The 16,939-nt window shown below is 37.2% G+C and overlaps 4 protein-coding genes across 5 annotated transcripts; 2 read left to right on the top strand and 2 right to left on the bottom strand.

The window, feature by feature from the left end:
- Positions 1 to 752: 752 nt before the first annotated feature.
- On the bottom strand, positions 753 to 4,222 carry LOC309489573 (uncharacterized protein). Its single transcript, XM_082158403.1, has 4 exons — positions 4,036 to 4,222; positions 2,860 to 2,960; positions 2,605 to 2,778; positions 753 to 1,522 (listed from the first exon to the last, which is right to left on the bottom strand). Exons 1-4 carry the CDS (start codon positions 4,115 to 4,117, stop codon positions 1,061 to 1,063), a joined length of 819 nt encoding a protein of 272 aa, XP_082014529.1. The 5' UTR covers positions 4,118 to 4,222; the 3' UTR covers positions 753 to 1,060.
- A 173-nt stretch (positions 4,223 to 4,395) lies between these two features.
- Positions 4,396 to 5,895, top strand: LOC309489579 (uncharacterized protein). Its single transcript, XM_082158416.1, has 2 exons — positions 4,396 to 4,771; positions 5,457 to 5,895. The coding sequence occupies exons 1-2, from the start codon at positions 4,627 to 4,629 to the stop codon at positions 5,624 to 5,626; spliced, it is 315 nt and encodes a 104-aa protein (XP_082014542.1). The 5' UTR covers positions 4,396 to 4,626; the 3' UTR covers positions 5,627 to 5,895.
- A 68-nt stretch (positions 5,896 to 5,963) lies between these two features.
- LOC309489561 lies at positions 5,964 to 10,155 on the top strand. Of its 2 annotated transcripts, none has more exons than XM_082158381.1 (12): positions 5,964 to 6,125; positions 6,277 to 6,445; positions 6,681 to 6,788; positions 6,923 to 7,047; positions 7,812 to 7,882; positions 8,006 to 8,128; positions 8,243 to 8,338; positions 8,489 to 8,617; positions 8,705 to 8,839; positions 8,935 to 8,957; positions 9,044 to 9,078; positions 9,165 to 10,155. In XM_082158381.1, exons 2-12 carry the CDS (start codon positions 6,357 to 6,359, stop codon positions 9,881 to 9,883), a joined length of 1,653 nt encoding a protein of 550 aa, XP_082014507.1. In that variant the 5' UTR covers positions 5,964 to 6,125; positions 6,277 to 6,356; the 3' UTR covers positions 9,884 to 10,155. The 2 variants fall into 2 exon arrangements, with proteins under 2 accessions (XP_082014507.1, XP_082014506.1); XM_082158380.1 differs by having other exon boundaries at positions 5,965 to 6,125; positions 9,162 to 10,155.
- Positions 10,156 to 10,323: 168 nt separating this feature from the next.
- LOC309489526 (E3 ubiquitin-protein ligase TRIM39-like) lies at positions 10,324 to 15,652 on the bottom strand. The gene is made up of 7 exons (XM_082158330.1): positions 15,406 to 15,652; positions 13,472 to 14,024; positions 13,247 to 13,342; positions 12,872 to 13,087; positions 12,641 to 12,785; positions 12,508 to 12,543; positions 10,324 to 11,037 (listed from the first exon to the last, which is right to left on the bottom strand). The coding sequence occupies exons 2-7, from the start codon at positions 14,012 to 14,014 to the stop codon at positions 10,490 to 10,492; spliced, it is 1,584 nt and encodes a 527-aa protein (XP_082014456.1). The 5' UTR covers positions 14,015 to 14,024; positions 15,406 to 15,652; the 3' UTR covers positions 10,324 to 10,489.
- Between the last annotated feature and the right edge of the window lie 1,287 nt (positions 15,653 to 16,939).

Here is a 16,939-nt window from a genome sequence, read left to right as displayed (position 1 = left end):
GTTCCCCTGTGATTTAAGACTTCACCTTGTCCCCGTTTAGCTCAGATTACCCAACTGGTAAAAGAGCTCACATCAGTGTGAGATGTACCATAATCAGCTACATCATGCAACCTAGAATGTACCGTTTTTATCAGTATATGTTTTGCACGCTTAATTGTTGCTTTATTTAGTTGTATTGCATGTTAACTTTTGTTGACACTACATCGGAGCTGAAAAAAGAGTTCATATTTTAATAGGGCCTTAAGGGAAGTTCCATTCAACATTTGCCATATAATTAAATTGTTTACCTGTCTAACATTTGAGCCATTAGATTAAGAAAATTCCAGAGAAGAAAAAAGGAATTTTGTCCTTTGAAATCTCTGCACATTTCTCAGAGAATCAAATGTCAGCATAGATTTTTGGTTTCAGTATAACAGAAACCAAAACCAGTATACCTCCGTTCCACTCAGTTTCTTTGCCAGAAGGATGTCTGTTATACAGTTTGTGTAGCAACAGATTTCACTCAGAAACTACTAGTAAATTACACAAAGAAATGGCAAATAACAAATTGAAAGCACAATACCGAAATAGTATTTATTTTGGGGGGGAAATTTCTCCTAATCTTTGTTTTATTTACAACTTTCAAAAACCTTAATTTTTCTGCTTTTCTTTTTAGTACTGATTAAATATCCCATGGCACAATATTCATCAGCTAACTGACTTCATTTTCATATAGTAGTGCAGTTATGCCACAACAAATTCAGCTGGCCATGTGACAATTATGAACACAATCCATTTTATTCCATTCCATTTTATTTAGAAAACAAGAGCAATGGACAGAAATCTACACAAAAAGCCTTCAACTTACATATTAGATTTTTTGCATAGAATCATACACACAAGGAATGGAACATTTTTAATTCATTCCATAACAATTTATTTAGAAAACAAGACCAATGGACAGAAATCTACACAAAAAGCCTTCACCTTACATATTTGATTTTTGCATAGAATCACAGCTTATAACACACAAGGAATGGAACCTTTTAATATAGCTTTTAACGTGTCATTTTGCTCGGCTTCAATTGTTTTCACTTCTATTCCAGATAGGAATGGAAGTCTGCCGTGGTGCGACCCCAGCTGAACAGTCAATGAAGTAACTGCTTGTTTGTAAACATGTTTGAGTGACTTTCAGGCAGACGAAGCAGAATTCTACCCTGCAGCGATTACATATGATATTCTTGCACCCTGTTGTGTCGTGCTCAACAAGATTGCCACAAGTGGGGCAAGCCCGCATGGAGGGACAACTCACATTATTAACTTCAGGGAGTGTTACATTACGACATTTTGCCAGCTTTTCGATGTCGGGATTGGTGCAGCCAGGGTTGTCACAGCGGTCAGATCGAGGGCCTGGACCTTCCCACTCTCTCATACACTGCCAGCAGAACTGATATGTCCGACCCATCTCAACCGTGCAGATTGTGCAAATGGCACAGAGGTTGGTAATGTCTGCTCTCTCAACAAATGTTTGACAGCCGGGACACTGAAGGTAAATAGATAAAGTTAAAGATCAAGGAATGGAAAAAGAAGCATATATATTCTAAGTAACATTTTAAAGGGGACATATCATGAAAATCTGACTTTCTCCGTGTTTAAGTGCTATGATCGGGTCACCGGTGCATCTACCAACCCAGAAAACGTGAAAAGTGAAAACCCTGTAACTTTATTTTGGTAAGCCTTTCCCTCCAAGCATGTCAAAAAGTCGATCAGATTTCGCTCCCCTTCTGACGTAGGAAGGGGATCTTATTATATTATTACCAACCCTAAATCTGCACGTTTCCACCCATGGCACTTCTAACGCAATGGCAAAAGTTTGAGCAAAGCATGCCATCTCTCGCTCAGGCTTCATCCTTGTGGTGAAACATGATGGTACATGCAAGTCGATGATATGAATCAATGTAACTCCACAACAACTACATAAATGTATCCACTAACTATTCAGAAACGTCCAGGTGTTTCTAAAATGTGCAACCTCTTCCTGAGTCTCTCTGTAAGGCTGCACTCCACTACTGGTTATTTCTGATATTTTGGATGAGTGAGATTATTCACGTTTTGTTATTAGAGGTGTTGTGCCGAATTTCGACCCCCTGCCAAAGTATTACCCCCCTCGTTGAAGTCAATACTTGATTGCCTAATCCTAACCCCACCCCTAATCCTAACCCCTCCCCCACAACCAACCCTTAAACCTACCAATGCGAGGGGGGTAACAATTTGGCGGGGGTCGAAATTCGGCACAACACCTGAATATCCGAAGCTCGTGGCCCTGTTCTGAACAGGACGGGGAGCAGCAGCTAATTTGCATTTAAAGGGACACACAAAAACAGTGCGTTTTTGTTCACACCCAAAAAGGGGCATATTTGACAAGCTAATAAATGATCTGGGAAGTATTTAGAGCTGAAATTTTGCAGACACATTCTGGGGAGACCATAGATTTATATTACATCTTTTGAAAAGGGACATATATGTAACCTTTAATAAAAAAATAATTGCATCCTTACATATATGAATATACAAGGATGCAATTATTTTTGGATACATGCATCTCAGTGTGCACCAGTAACTCACTGTTTTGTGTTCGCAGTACTCAGCTGCAGCCAGGACAGCCATCGTCTCTTCAAAATGGCTCTGTTCCTCTTGTGTCAGTACAGCCAACCTCCGCACCTCCACATAGGGCCATTCTGCATTGCATCTTTGTACTGTGTCATCTTTAAGTGCAGGGCACAAAAACTTGTGCTGACCCTGAGAATGAAAGGCAAAAATAATTATAGATTACTGTAAGTATGTGCCTGTTAACAAGTACGGATTCTTTATTCTAAATACCTGGTCAAGTAGACTTCGACACCACCCAGTCAGTGACTGTGGCGTGACAGCATGGCCACATGACATCTCAGCACGACGAGTCTCGGGGTCATCATCCCCGGCTGAATATATAAGTTAATTGGTGCTGAGATGGTTTGTATAAAGCTTTTTGAATATTTTTATACTTAACTACAAACTTAATTGAACTTGAATTCTACTAAGCAATGGATGCACATGCAATTGCCATAATAACATCTTAAAATCACAAGGCAATTCAGTACTATTGACAATACAAGCTTCTATATGTGAAAACCTTTGGCCATTGCTTGTGCAGGCAGTGTGCTTGGCTTCATTTCAAGAGTGAATCAACTGATTCATCATTTGATTTTTTTCTTATTATTTAGATTTATGAACAAAATACATATTTTTAAGAAGTTGACTGGATGCCACTACCTTAATTAAACATGCAACTATGAGGTCATGATGTGACAAATGTAGTAGCCTACACTACAACTGTCGGAAACATTTCACGTGGAATACGAATACTCTTTCTATTTTAAAAGCAGCATAAAGACTACATATTGCTCAGTATTCAGTAAGTAGTAGCATCTATGTTGCGGTAAGAGAAGCAGCTGTTATGCTATTTAATACTAGTTTTATGGATTGAAATGGTCCAGTAGGCCTACTGTACAAAAAAGAAAAAAAAATCTGAAAAGCAAGCCTTGTGCAACATGAATAATAATATTCTGAGTAATTTAGTTGGTTTGATACCTTGAGGCCAAATAGTGTTGTAGTTTAATGGATTTACAGCAGCCCTACTGCATACATTTAGAGTTCCAAAATTATTATAAAACATGTGAAATGCTAATTTCAAAAACAGAGCCTTGTGCAATAAAAGGGATATTTTTCTGAACATTTTACTTTTAGTTTGATATCATAATGTCATAGTTAAATTGATTTATAGGGCTAATTAATAGTATTTCTTGAAATTAGCCTTGTGCTATATTTGGGTTGGTTTGGGCTGAAGAAATGAAATTGCCAGAGAGTGTAATGGGTATGAAACCGAATGCCTAGCCAATCTAATTTAACAGCCGTTGGGACTATTGAGACAAAGCGCACTTGTTTTCAGTTTCTCTCTGCCTCCTTAAAATAAAAACGAATCTAAATATTTTTTTATAAACAGTAGTAAATACATACTTATGTCATCCTGGCGCGTTACAAACTTCAGCGTTGTGTCATTGGGATCGTAGCGTTTTTCTTCGTGCTGTTGTTCCGTCATTTTTGGTCCAACAGTTCAAAACGGTTTAGAAATGAAACCAAGACTGATGTTGACAGAGTTTTGTTCTCTTTCCAGTTTGTCACATGGCTTCTCGACTGATGGGTTGAGATAAGCCTACCTGTAATGTTGACATGTCTGTGTTTGTTTTTGTTTTTTGCAAAGAGGCTAGCTGCTAGTTAATCTAGGCTAGCCTATTATTTTAGCTACACACAGAACAAATGAATATTTAATCTGAACGACAAAATTAACTTCCTTAGTCACTTGAATACAATAGCTAAAATGGAACAGCCTTGCCATGGATATTTAGGATAGCCTATCTGAGAATAATAAAATGATTTTATTATATTTCGTTTATTAGATTATCATTGCCTGTGTTTATAGACAGTAGGCGTAATGTAGGCTATTTTTCTATCAGGGCGTCAGCACCTTGCATAAAAACAGAAAGTGAAACTTTCACATTTTATACGGAGTTTTGCAGTAGCCTAACTTGCTTTAGGTGTTCTCCTAAAATGGGAAAGATATTCCAGATCATGGTGGTTGGAATAAAGGGGGAGAAAAAAACCGTTGATGTTGCGACGACAGAGGAAGATTTCAACAAAATGACTATTTTGGCATTCAAAAAGAAAGTTGCAGAGAAATTGCCCGGTCAAGCAGGTAAGATCGAATGCTAATATAGGCTGTATATTCAACTCTAGTAAAATTCAATATGCTATATGCCTTTCTTAAAAAGTTTGTGAAAGTAGGCCGTTTCCCGGTCACATAACCGGTGGTGATTTCCACATCGGCAAGAAAATGTTAGACGTATTCTTTAGGCCTAATATAGTAATAGCCTAGTAATAGTTATTAAGCTATATCCTTTTAATAAGCATGCGGAGAGAAGAGAATAAATGAATGATTCTTTTTAACAATTTAAAATCAAAATTTTAGGACAATAATTTAAAAAAAAATTAAGCTTTGAATGTATTATTTATTTTGCCTAAATAATGTTTAAAAAATTGCAACTAATTTGGCATTGAACAGCTTCAACTTGGATGCCTGTATCTTTTGCCTATGCTATCGAGTTCATAGAATTTTTAAATACAACAAAAACGTTTGATAAAATAGCATTTTCCTAGTTTTCCATCTGACATGGAAAGTGTAGGCTATACCAACCTACCCATAATTGAAAGTTGCCTAGTTATTATTTTTTTACCAGTATTTGAGAGAGATCTACAAACCTTTTTCCACAAGGATCAGTTGAGCTTATTTATAAATAGATTGGATAAAAATTGATAAAATCAATTAAATGTAAAATAGCCTGATACCATTCTGTAAATGTTTAACCTTTTTATCTTATCAGGGGATGATCCATCGTCCCTGAGACTGCTGTACACAGATAAACAACTGGAGGACAACGATACGTTTCTAGACCACCAAATTAAGGATCGCTCCACCCTCTTCATGGTCTTACGTTTACCTGGAGGTTGCATGAGAAGAATTCGAGTCTCTGCCGGAATCATCAACTTTTAGGCAGACTCACAGAGACTTTTGTTGATCACTATAGGTTATTATGAGTGTGGAATATGCTATTATAAATTAATTGGATTTGTCTGTCACATATCGGGGATAATGGGAGAACAGTATTTGAAACAGTCTCAGGTATTTTATCGATGAAGAAAAGTCTCTGACTGACTTGTGATTGCTACTTTTATTCTTGAAATGTTCAAATTAATAAACCAACGTTTAGCCTACTTTCTTCATGATATAATTGTAATAAAATTTGAATGCTACAAACAAAATGATGAAGTTTTGAATAATTATTTCTGAATTTATGCTCAGTCTACTTGATTTTCTGTCGTCAACAACAAAATCGAAAGTAAAACTATTACTTATCAGTTGCCTGGGCGAAGTTGGACGTGCATGTTAATAGCCTTGGTTGGAAGTGTAATCGGCAATAGGTAGGCTACACTGTGCTTTGTCCTCTATGCATTTTCTGCTTGTTCCAGTAGAAAAGACGAGTTTCAATAAGGTAAATTCTGATTATAGTTTCATTCATATTTATGTGGCATAATTCAATTCACAAGTCCATTTGTTTCTTTGTGATGAATAGCCTACTCATACTCGTTATTGAGCATATATGCATTTAAAATTAACCACGGAATGCGTTTAACCATTCACAGATTAACCAACAGACAACAGGTGCAAAACCGGTTTGAATACAGACACGTTTAAAGTCTCCTAGCCTAGGCCTATAGGCTATATGTGCCAGATTAAAATGTCCGCAAACAGCATGAAGAAGCCCGGCACCCATATTACAGCCCAGAAGCGTTCACATGGATCTCATGATAGGTGGGTTGACTTCTAAAAACCTCACGACATCGATATAGAAAATCGATATTTAAAGTAGCCTATCGAAACATCAAGCCGAAACTTTCCGTTCATTGCGTGGTGCACTTGTTCCTATGTGAAATAACCGTAAAACACAATTTTGACGTTCCGTTTTCTTATTTGAGGACACTTTGTAGAATACATCTAGAACCCAATGAATTAATGAAATATTTACGTGTGTTACTTTTGCATTCAGTAACGAAGTCCAATACAATGGCCTGAAAAATCAAGGCGCCACCTGCTACTTAAACGCAGTATTGCAGTGTCTATTCATGACCCCAGAATTCAGAGAGGCAGTGGGGAGGTAAAATGATGAATGAATAAAGTTATTATGATTATTGTATCGACTTATTATACAATTATTTAGGCGACTAATTTCATACTTTATTTTATTGCTTTTTTCTGTAGCCTAGTTTTTAATTTGTAATTTCAATTTAGATATAAAGCTCCTGGAGATTGTGGTGAGGAAAATCTCTTGCTACAACTTCAGAAGCTGTTTACTAAGCTGTCAGAAAATGCAGCCACAACTGAAGGAATAACCAGGAGTCTTGGAATTAGACATGGTAGGTTCATTTAATTTACAGGTCAATATATATATATATATATAGACTGTATATATATATATATATATATACTGTGTATATAGTGTAGGCTATGAACTTTATACTGTATATAGGCCTATATATAGTATATATATGCGTGTGTGTGTGTGTGTGTGTGTGTGTGTGTGTGTGTGTGTGTGTGTGTGTGTGTGTGTGTGTGTGTGTGTGTGTGTGTGTGTGTGTGTGTGTGTGTGTGTGTGTGTGTGTGTGTGTGTGTGTGTGTGTGTGTGTGTGACCCTGGATCACAAAACCAGTCACAAGTAGCACGTGTATATTTGGCAATAGCCAACAATACATTGTATCGGTCAAAATTATTGATTTTTCTTTTATGCCAAAAATCATTAGGATATTAAGTAAAGATCATGTTCCATTAAGATATTTAGTATATTTCCTACCGTAAATATATAAAACATTTATTTTTGTGAGTGAATGCTGCACAAACGCGAACATAAATGGACAAATTTAAAGGTAATTTTCTCAATGTTTCGATTTTTTTGCACCCTTAGATTCCAGATTTTCAAATAGTTGTATCTCGGCCAAACATTGTCCTATCCTTACAAACCATACATCAATATCAATGGAAAGCTTATTTATTCAGCTTTCAGATGATGTATAAATCTCAATTTCAAAAAATTTACCCATGTGATTGGTTTTGTTGTCCAGGGTCACATATTTACATAAAGGTTAGAACATTCTTTTCATAATTCTTCTTTTATACCTTCAAGTTTATGAGCAACAAGATGCAGTGGAGTATTATAGGAAGATTTTAAAAGCAGTGGGGACACATGCCTCTAAGGTATGTCACATATAAACATAAGTCTGTTCAATTGACTGTAAATAAGTCTCTTTTATCATCATTGATTATTTACGGTGATGCAATTAAGAATCCGCCTATGAGAGCACAGTGCATTTGTTCCAGGTCTTTGAAGGGAAAATGAACAACATAACAAAATGTGGCCAATGTGGCAATGAAACCCCAGAGATCAGCACGTTCATCTCAATACTGCTGTCTATCGATGCCGGAAATGATAAGTATGATATGGTATGAAGACTATCATATGCAAAGTTAATGTTAGCCAAATGTTTTGTTGTTGTTGTTCTTGGGAGACAGTAGCTTCCCCCTAAAACCGCATGTTTTATTTTTCTGACCCTATAGGGAAAAAGCCTGAAGACTTTCTTTGAACATTCAAAACTAGAAGAGGACGACTGGATGTATTGTGAAAGATGTGACCACAAAACAGAAACAGAAACTGTGAGTAAATGAAAATGTGAGATTTTCCACATCCATCACTCATATAGATGATCAACCCATGATTACTGAACCAAGTATTTATGAGTTTCCAACTTGTGCTTAACATATGCTTTTTCATTCTTCCTGGCAATGTTCTTCCTCTTGCTGCAGTGGAGTAAAATAGATGAATATCCTACTGTTCTCACTCTGCATCTGAAGAGGTTTGACTTTGATTACATACAGATGAGATACAAGAAGAATGAATGTCGTCTGGATGTACCTCTAAGTCTACCCAAAGAGGTTTCATCAATCCATCACACCAAAAACAAAATGCTATTTAAAAGCAGTATAAAACTGTCTAAACATTTTTAACATCTTTCTCTGCAGGATAATTGGCCTATATATGAACTTTATGCCGTTATAAATCATATGGGTGGATACAGTAGTGGACACTACAATACAATCATCAGATCTTTTGAAAATGGGATATGGTACTGTTTTGATGACTACAGTGTAACACAGGTACATTTGTTTGTTTGATTAGCATTATATCATTAGCAAATTGATACGACTCAAGACTGTTCATTTTATTCTTTAATATTGTCAATATCTTACAGACTTCAGAAGCATCACTGGAAAAGTAAGTGTTGTTCTCTCTCTTGTGAAGAATGTCAAAAAAGTATTTCATTGTATTTTGTAGTAAAAAAGTATTTCTTTTTTTGACAGTTCAAGCCTACCATACATGCTGATGTACAGAAAATGTAAGTTGAGGTGAAATACTCTCACTCCAACTTTTAAGGGAAAAAAATCTTTTAAATCTTTGTTTATTTATTGTTCAAAACAGCAGCATTGAGCCCTGGCAGCATCAAAACGGCAGCGTTGAACCCTGACAGCATCAAAACGGCAGCGTTGAACCCTGACAGCATCAAAACAGCGGCGTTGAACCCTGACAGCATTCACCAACCTATGAGGATCCTTCTGACAGGGCCTTCCAGAGCTGGGAAAAGTACAGTTGGCAACATCATCCTTGGTGGCAACTACTTTCCTAGCAAAAGTGGAGTGGAGACTGTGACGAAACAGTCCATGGTAAAGACAGTGGGAAATGTCACTGTAGTGGACACTCCAAATCTCTTTTGCCTCAACAAATCAAGTTGGAACGAGGAAATGCAGAAGTGTGTTAAGTTATCCGACCCTGGCCCCAATGTAATTCTCTGGATAACACCCATATCTAAATTCAGTGAGCAACAACAAGGTCTTTTCCACACCTTCAAAAGAAGACTAGATCCAAGAACCACAAAACGTATGATGATTATCTTCACACATGGCAGAGAGCTTAAAAAACTTGGGCAACGCATTGACAGGCTTATTTTGTACTGCAATAAGCTCTGTAAAGTGGTTCGTTGTTGTCAGAACAGGTACCATGTCATTGACATCACTGATGGTCACAATTACACCTCAGAACTGCTTGAAAAACTCAGCGAGATGGTGACAAAGGAAGCTACTGCAATTACACAAAGGCAATTGAAGAAGAAGTGTTTAAGAAGAAGAGAAAAAAATTGTGCATAATGAGAAAATTAATGCTTGAAATGTGGTGAAACATTGAATGTTCTGAATGTCCTTATGTTATCTGTTTTTTAGCTGCTATTTTGGGTGATTTTGTTACTTACATATTGATAAAAGATTCACATTTTTCATGATGTTTCTTGTACCTTAAATTTGAAATCTGATATAAAAATGTATATATCACAATTTATAACATTATAAAGCACATGTTGAAAATGTTAAGTTGGATTTGAAAATAGCAAATGAAGCAAAATAAAAGTGATGTTTTAACAACATTTTATTTGTTTACATTCCTCATTTGTGAGTCACTTTGGATAAAAGCATCTGCTAAGTGAAAAATGTATTAAATATGTAATGAATTTTGGAAAAACATAATGTTTTACTTATGTTCAGAATATATGCTTCCAACAATGGAATTCAATTTGAAATGAACACACACACACTTTTTTTTAAAGAAGCATGAATTGATTCTTTTGATTAATGATCATTCATAGTTGCATTAGTAGAAATAAAGAATGGTCATACTTGCATTGAACATCATTTAGGTCTGAAGATGTTATATACAAAGACTTAAAACAATTAATTTGAATATTTCCTTTAAAAGTTGATTTATTCGATTGATTCCATGAGTGTAATGATCAGAGGAGGTGAGTTCTGCCCTTCTTCGTATTCTCCAGGACTGAAATATGGATAGAGCTTTTTAGGAAAAGTCTGTCCTGTGAAAGAGTATATATGATACCTGGCTTCAACATCATAAAAAGAGACCAGACCCTCTTGAAAATCCACAAAAACTCCCACTTTCACTGGCTTCTCTTTCAAGGTGAGAGGGACAGCGGGCAGATCGTTCGCTGCATACTCATCCCTGTTCCTCAGCCATAAAGTCCAATATCCATTTTCAGGGTTGAGCCCAATTTCCCCTTTTCTGTCTATGGATTCTTTTGCCACACCTAAATCCCACTCCGTCTTCCCGCTGACTTGAACTTCATAATAAAATGTCTTTGAGGAGAACCCTTTTGTTCCTAAGACACACGAGCAATGGTTAAACCTTTCTGGGGTGTCAGGAATCTTCCGTGACTTGCCTGTATTCCAGACCTCTTTCCCATTGTCAGACAACATGAGTTCAGGATGAGCTGTGGCAGGGTCAAGTGTCACATCCACTGATAAAAGATATTAGGGTTAATGTACATTTTTTGGCCAAGTCAGTATAAGTTCACGTTCATTCACGTAAAACTTTATATGGTACTGTACTACAACACATCAGTATAAAGGATTATCTTTCTTTTTTGATAGTAAATTTTACAATAGGGCCAGATTTACTAAGACTTATTTTAGGAGTTCCCATCATGGGATCATTTCATGGATTTAGTTTTATTTCATTTTTAATTTTAATTAAATTGTATTAATCAGCTCATAAACAAACCTTTATCACTAGAAAAAAATGAAATGACCCATTAAACAAGAAAGTATTATGCAATTATTTAAAGCGTTAGTTCACCCAAATATTAAAATTACTAACCCTCATGTCGTTCTAAATCCGTAAGACTTTCGTTCATCTTCGGAACACAAATTAAGATCTTTTGAAGAAATCTGAGAGCTTTCTGTCCCTCCATTGACAACTACCACTTTGACGCTTGAAAAAGTTCATAAAGAGATCGTAAAACTAATCCATATGAATTGAGCGGTTTAGTCCAAATTTTCTGAAGAGACTCGATTGATTTTTATGATGATTTCATTTAGGCTTTTATTCATATAAAAAAACATTCATCAACTCACACATCCGTTGTGGTAAACGGAAGCTCAAGCATGTTCGCTTGACGTGCGAGAACCAAGAAACCAAAGGTTCTATATAGAACCTCACTGAACATTTTTTTCTGAGAGTGTAGAAGAAACTATGTTGCGTGATTTATTTAAATACTCTCCCATAAATGTTGTGTTTGATTGAGAAAGTCCTACAAATTCATATGCACAATAATGGCGCTTTTCCACTACACAGTACCAGCTTGCCTCGGCTCGACTCGCCTTTGTTTGGTTTTCCACTTTGTAAAAGTTGTACCTGTACCCGCTTCCAGGTACTTTTTTTCGTACCACCTCCAGCGAGGTTCTAAGCAAGCTGAGGCGATACTAAAATGTGACGTGAAAACGCGGCAGACTGCTGATTGGTCAGAGAGAATCGTCACTATTCACTGCGTCATCGTTGCACGCGCCAGACGGAGTATCCTGAATAAAAAACAGCGAAAACAAAAACATCCAAAAACAGCATACACTCGATTTCCTCCATTGTCCTGTGTGTGTGGGTAGCGGGTGTGTGTCGCGTAGAAGATTAAGTCACGGCAGTTTCCTGCGGCGTCGCTATGACGACCAGGTACTATTGTGGAGGTACTATCTGCAATGGAAAACGGAGCAAAAGCGAGCCGAGTCGAGCTGGTACTGGTAATGGAAAAGCACCATAACTGTGTTCACGCCTTTTCATCGCTAATTTCTCCCTGTGCACTTTTAGTACATCCAGACAGTATCGTTTTTAACAGCAAAAGAGGGTTCGTGTAGGTGCTAGCTGTTAGTAAATCTGGCCCTTAGAGTTTATTTTTACTGTACTAAAATTTTACTTTTAGTAATGAGATTTTCCATACCTGCATAACGTTGTATACTCCGCAGCTCTCTGCCAACTACAGTGGGAAGAACAGTGGGAAATAACTAAATATGTGTTTCTGTCTGATTAAAGAGAGTGTATGATGGTGTAAATATGATTGGTTACATATTTACCAGTTTCTCTCATTTTCTCATCCAAGACACTCTGAAGCTGTGATATTGTCTTCCTCAGAATACGGCCATGTTCATGTGCGCTGATGCTGATGCTAATGTTGTTTGAGCGCTTGGTATTTATGGCGTTGTGCAGGAGGTTAATAATCTAGAATAGATAGAGGGGAAAAACACCCCTAAGTCAAGTGTACATGTGGCTTCATTTCTTACCATGGTTTGATGAGAAAGACTGACTTGTGTGAAATCCATAGAATTTGAGAGCTGCTCCAGTTCAGTTTGTCTTCTCTTTAGCTCCTTGATCTCTTCATCTAGCTCTCTGATGAGCTCCTCGCCTCGTCTTTCTGTTTCTTTATGCTTTTCCTCCGTGAGCTCAAGTAGCTCCGCGTTATTTTTCTCAAAGATATCCTTGAAAAACTTGATGTTCTCTTCGATCTCCCTCTCTTTGGCTTGCTGTTGTGAATTTTAAGAAGAAAATGTTGTTAATTGAAAAATTAGCACCACATTGTTAAAGAAGCACAAAATAAAACTAAATGATCTTGCAGACACTCAAACAATATAGAAGGAGCACAGAAATCAAATCTGCTTGAGGGCAGAATCAATACCACTTACTTTATTAAACCTATTAGAATGTTTAATTTCTTTAATTTTACGCAACTTGTCCTGAATTTCCTGCTGCACCGCTATCTTTTTATTCATCAGCAATTTCTGTGAAAATAAAGTAATGTAGGTTATAGAATATCATCAGCTGGTAATTGTTTCTAATGTTGGAAATTATTCTGTATTTTTTTTTCTGTATATAGTTGCTATTAATGACTGCCGAGTAGTAAGCATTACCAAACTCTCCTCCTCCAAAGGGACAGTATTGTGATTCTTGTGGTCACTCTCGGTGCAGAATTGACAGATGGCTGTCTGATCATCTCTACAGTAAACATCCAGAGGTCTTTCATGATTCTTGCAAATGTATTCATCAAGATTCTTCACGGGGTTAATTAGCTTGTGTTTCATGAGTTTTTCTGCAGTTTCATGGGGCTCCAAGTGAGTCTTGCAGAAAGAAGTTCCACAGTGCAAGCATGACTTGACAGCAATCCGCATTTTCTTCTTTGGACAACTATCACAGGACACTTCAAGCTTCTCCTGGATCCTTTTTCTTTTGATGTCCTCTGCGATTTCTCTAATCGTTCTGTTTATGTTAAAATCTTTTTTTGAGTCCAATGCCGTCCCACACAGTGGGCACCTTGAGCATGTACTTCGGTCCCTGTGGCTTCTGATGCAGGCCATACAGAAGTTGTGTCCACAGGAAGTAGTAACAGGGTCAGTGAACACGTCCAGACATATTGAACATGTGCATTTTTCAGACAAACCGCTGGGGGAAGCCATGACTTTACAGCTAAAATCATACACAAACACAGAAATACACAGTTAAATAATTTAGCAGACAACTAGAAACTTTAAAAACATATTTAACAAAGATTTGCATGAATATTTCACAAGTTACAAATATTGTGCGAGCTCAACAATTTCACTGTACACTTCTAAAAAAAATAGAATTGAAAAATGCTACAGTAAAAACTAGGGATGCACCGATGCATCGGCTGAACATCGGTAACGGGCGATATTTTCAATAAAGAAAATAAAGAAAATATCGCGAGTGAGAACCGTATCGCGGGAGATGCCAGGTTGTTAAATGACTTTTAACGCTTTACTGTGTCAGTAATTTGTTAGTCAGAAAAATATTAGACTACCTTAAAGTATTGCTTAATTTAACAGACCTGTGTGTGTGTGTGTGTGTGTGTGTGTGTGTGTGTGTGTGTGTTTTATATCACTAGTGCAGTGTCCGTTCTCGGAGCATATAAGCCCTGCCCGCGTGAGGTGTGCCGCTTCCCGCTCGCGCTGTTCTGTAGCTTACTAAAAGTTTATTAATTCTGAATGTGTGACGTCTCGCGTGTCCGTCTATATTGCACCAAATGCGACAATGCACTCCCTTGTGAAGTCGGCTGGATGAATGGTTCTCGAAATAATAAAAATGCAAACGGACATACAGACACATAGAGATTCCTGCCTTTATTAGAGAGAAGAATATGTTCAGCACCCTCTCTCTCCGAAGCTTCGAATATTCGATGTTCATTACTAACGAAGCTTCGAAGCTCAAAAAATGGTATTCGGACCAGCCCTAATAGTGTGATCAAGAGCCGAAAGACTTGTATGTTTCCGTGGCACAAAAGAAGGAATAAATAACAAAAAGAAAAAACATCGGCATCGGCCAAGTTGTTATGTTAAACATCGGTATCGGCCCAGAATTTCCCAATCGGTGCCTCCCTAGTAAAAATCTGTTAATTGGTAAAATGTCCTTACCATACATTTAAATAATAAAAAATTATTTTACTTAAAAAATTTAGCCTATCTCAAACAGGTAAGTATATTAGCATTACATGATTTAATGACATTTTATAGGAACTGTAAGATATACATTTTATCATCCTTCTTATGGTAAAACTTAACCGCAATTCCCTCCCTCCCTCCAGGTTTAGAATATACAAATCAGGAATCAAAGGCTAGCCTAACTAAACATCAAAAAGGCTATGCCTATGTAGGCCTATTTAGCCTAACATATTGTGACACAGATGATAATAATAATAACAACAACAACATTCAAGATGTTGTGTAAATCGTTTGAAAGCCCATTAATAAATTGCCTTCACAATTCAAATACCTCCATGTAAACCTTTTTCTGTGACAAGTCAAATCAAATTCATCTCTGTTTTACTTACCCTTCAATGATGGATTCCGTTGCTTAATCGTCGAGACAAAGTCATCCAATGGAAATATATCTAGGTTCAGCGGTTAAATCCAAAGCATATCGTTGCTGGTCGTTGGATCACATTAAATCTAGACACTTCGATCGCCGACCTGAACTAATCCTTCCGGCTGCAGCGAATGAAATGGCAGCTATTTGCATTTGAGGCGTCTAACTTCACCGTCCAAAATATTGAAAGACGTTATCACATGTTTTAGACCTGATATCAGGGCTGGACTGGTAATCTGGCATACCGGGCAAATGCCCGGTGGGCCGACGTGCTTTTTGGGCCGATAGCCTACATCTCTTTTTTTTTTTTTTTTTTACGGCCCATAAAACTCATACATCGGCGGCCCATTCGTTTTGTTTTGTTTAATTGACGGCGCTGGGTTAGTGCCGGTGTGTAATGCATTGGTAAAAAAAAAAAGTAAGCGTTAGTTTTTTTTTTCCACTGACAGACCGGCCCATGAAACGCGTAGATCAGCGGCCCATTGGTTGTTTTCTTGATTGACACTGGGCTGGCCCAATCACATCTTTAAACACCTCCCCCTTTGGGCTTTGAGTGAGCGTGCAATGTCAGTGTGTATCTGTCAAAACAGTCTGAGACATGGAGAAGAAACGCAAGGAATGTGCAGAGAAATAGCGTGAAAAATAGAAACAAGCAGACGCTGTAAAATGTGTCAAAATATATGTTTTCTGCAGCAGCAGGACCTTCATCAGCTCCCGTGGCTGATGAGGAGGATAGTGAGGAGGATCAGGAGAGAGATGAGAAAGTGTAGAGTCCGCGGTAAGCAGAACTACGTTCAAAACACTTTGGCTATGAGTGTAGGAACCCATTACCCAGTTACGCATTATTTCCACATCTGCATAGTTGACGATTACAGAAATTTACTAGAAGTTTAAAGAGACGCGTTTTTATCCATGTTTTCCGCCAAAATAAAAGCTTGATGCAGTTTCCGTCAAAATAAAAGATCATGTGCTTATCTCTTTCAAGTTTAGAAATTAGTACAAAACTAATTATGAAAGTTTTCTTTATTTTTCAGTGCATTTGTTTTACAATATATGGCTATTAGGCTACTGTCATGAGATTAATATTATAATTATTATTATGTAGTAGTGTAATATAGACAGACACTGTTACTAAAAGAAGTTAGATTTTTTCTTTGTTTAATTTGCACACTGAATATGGGTTGGAGCTTTTAATTTCGAACCCTCAAACTGCACCAGATTGATGAATATAACATTAAAATGCACAAAATTTTCTTAGGGGGAGCCTGCCCCCAAACCCCCCTTGAAGGACTGAGGTCCACCCACCACAGTTTTACCAAAAATCCTGTGAGAAACACTGGTATTGCTATGCCAATGCGGTTTATAGCTGTTTTTTTGGATGCATCACTGTGGAGTATAGTTCAATTGTATTAAAAAATTATTACAATTTTGTACTTATTTCATCTGTTAACTCTCACTCGTTTATACTCACTCATTACATGGCATTAGTGGTTTTAATG

Source organism: Leuciscus leuciscus (genome assembly GCF_965113295.1).
Source record: "Leuciscus leuciscus genome assembly, chromosome: 2".
NCBI classification, from domain to species: domain Eukaryota; kingdom Metazoa; phylum Chordata; class Actinopteri; order Cypriniformes; family Leuciscidae; genus Leuciscus; species Leuciscus leuciscus.
The sequence above is the reverse complement of the archived record's forward strand: the minus strand, read 5'-3'. Positions and strand labels throughout refer to the sequence as shown.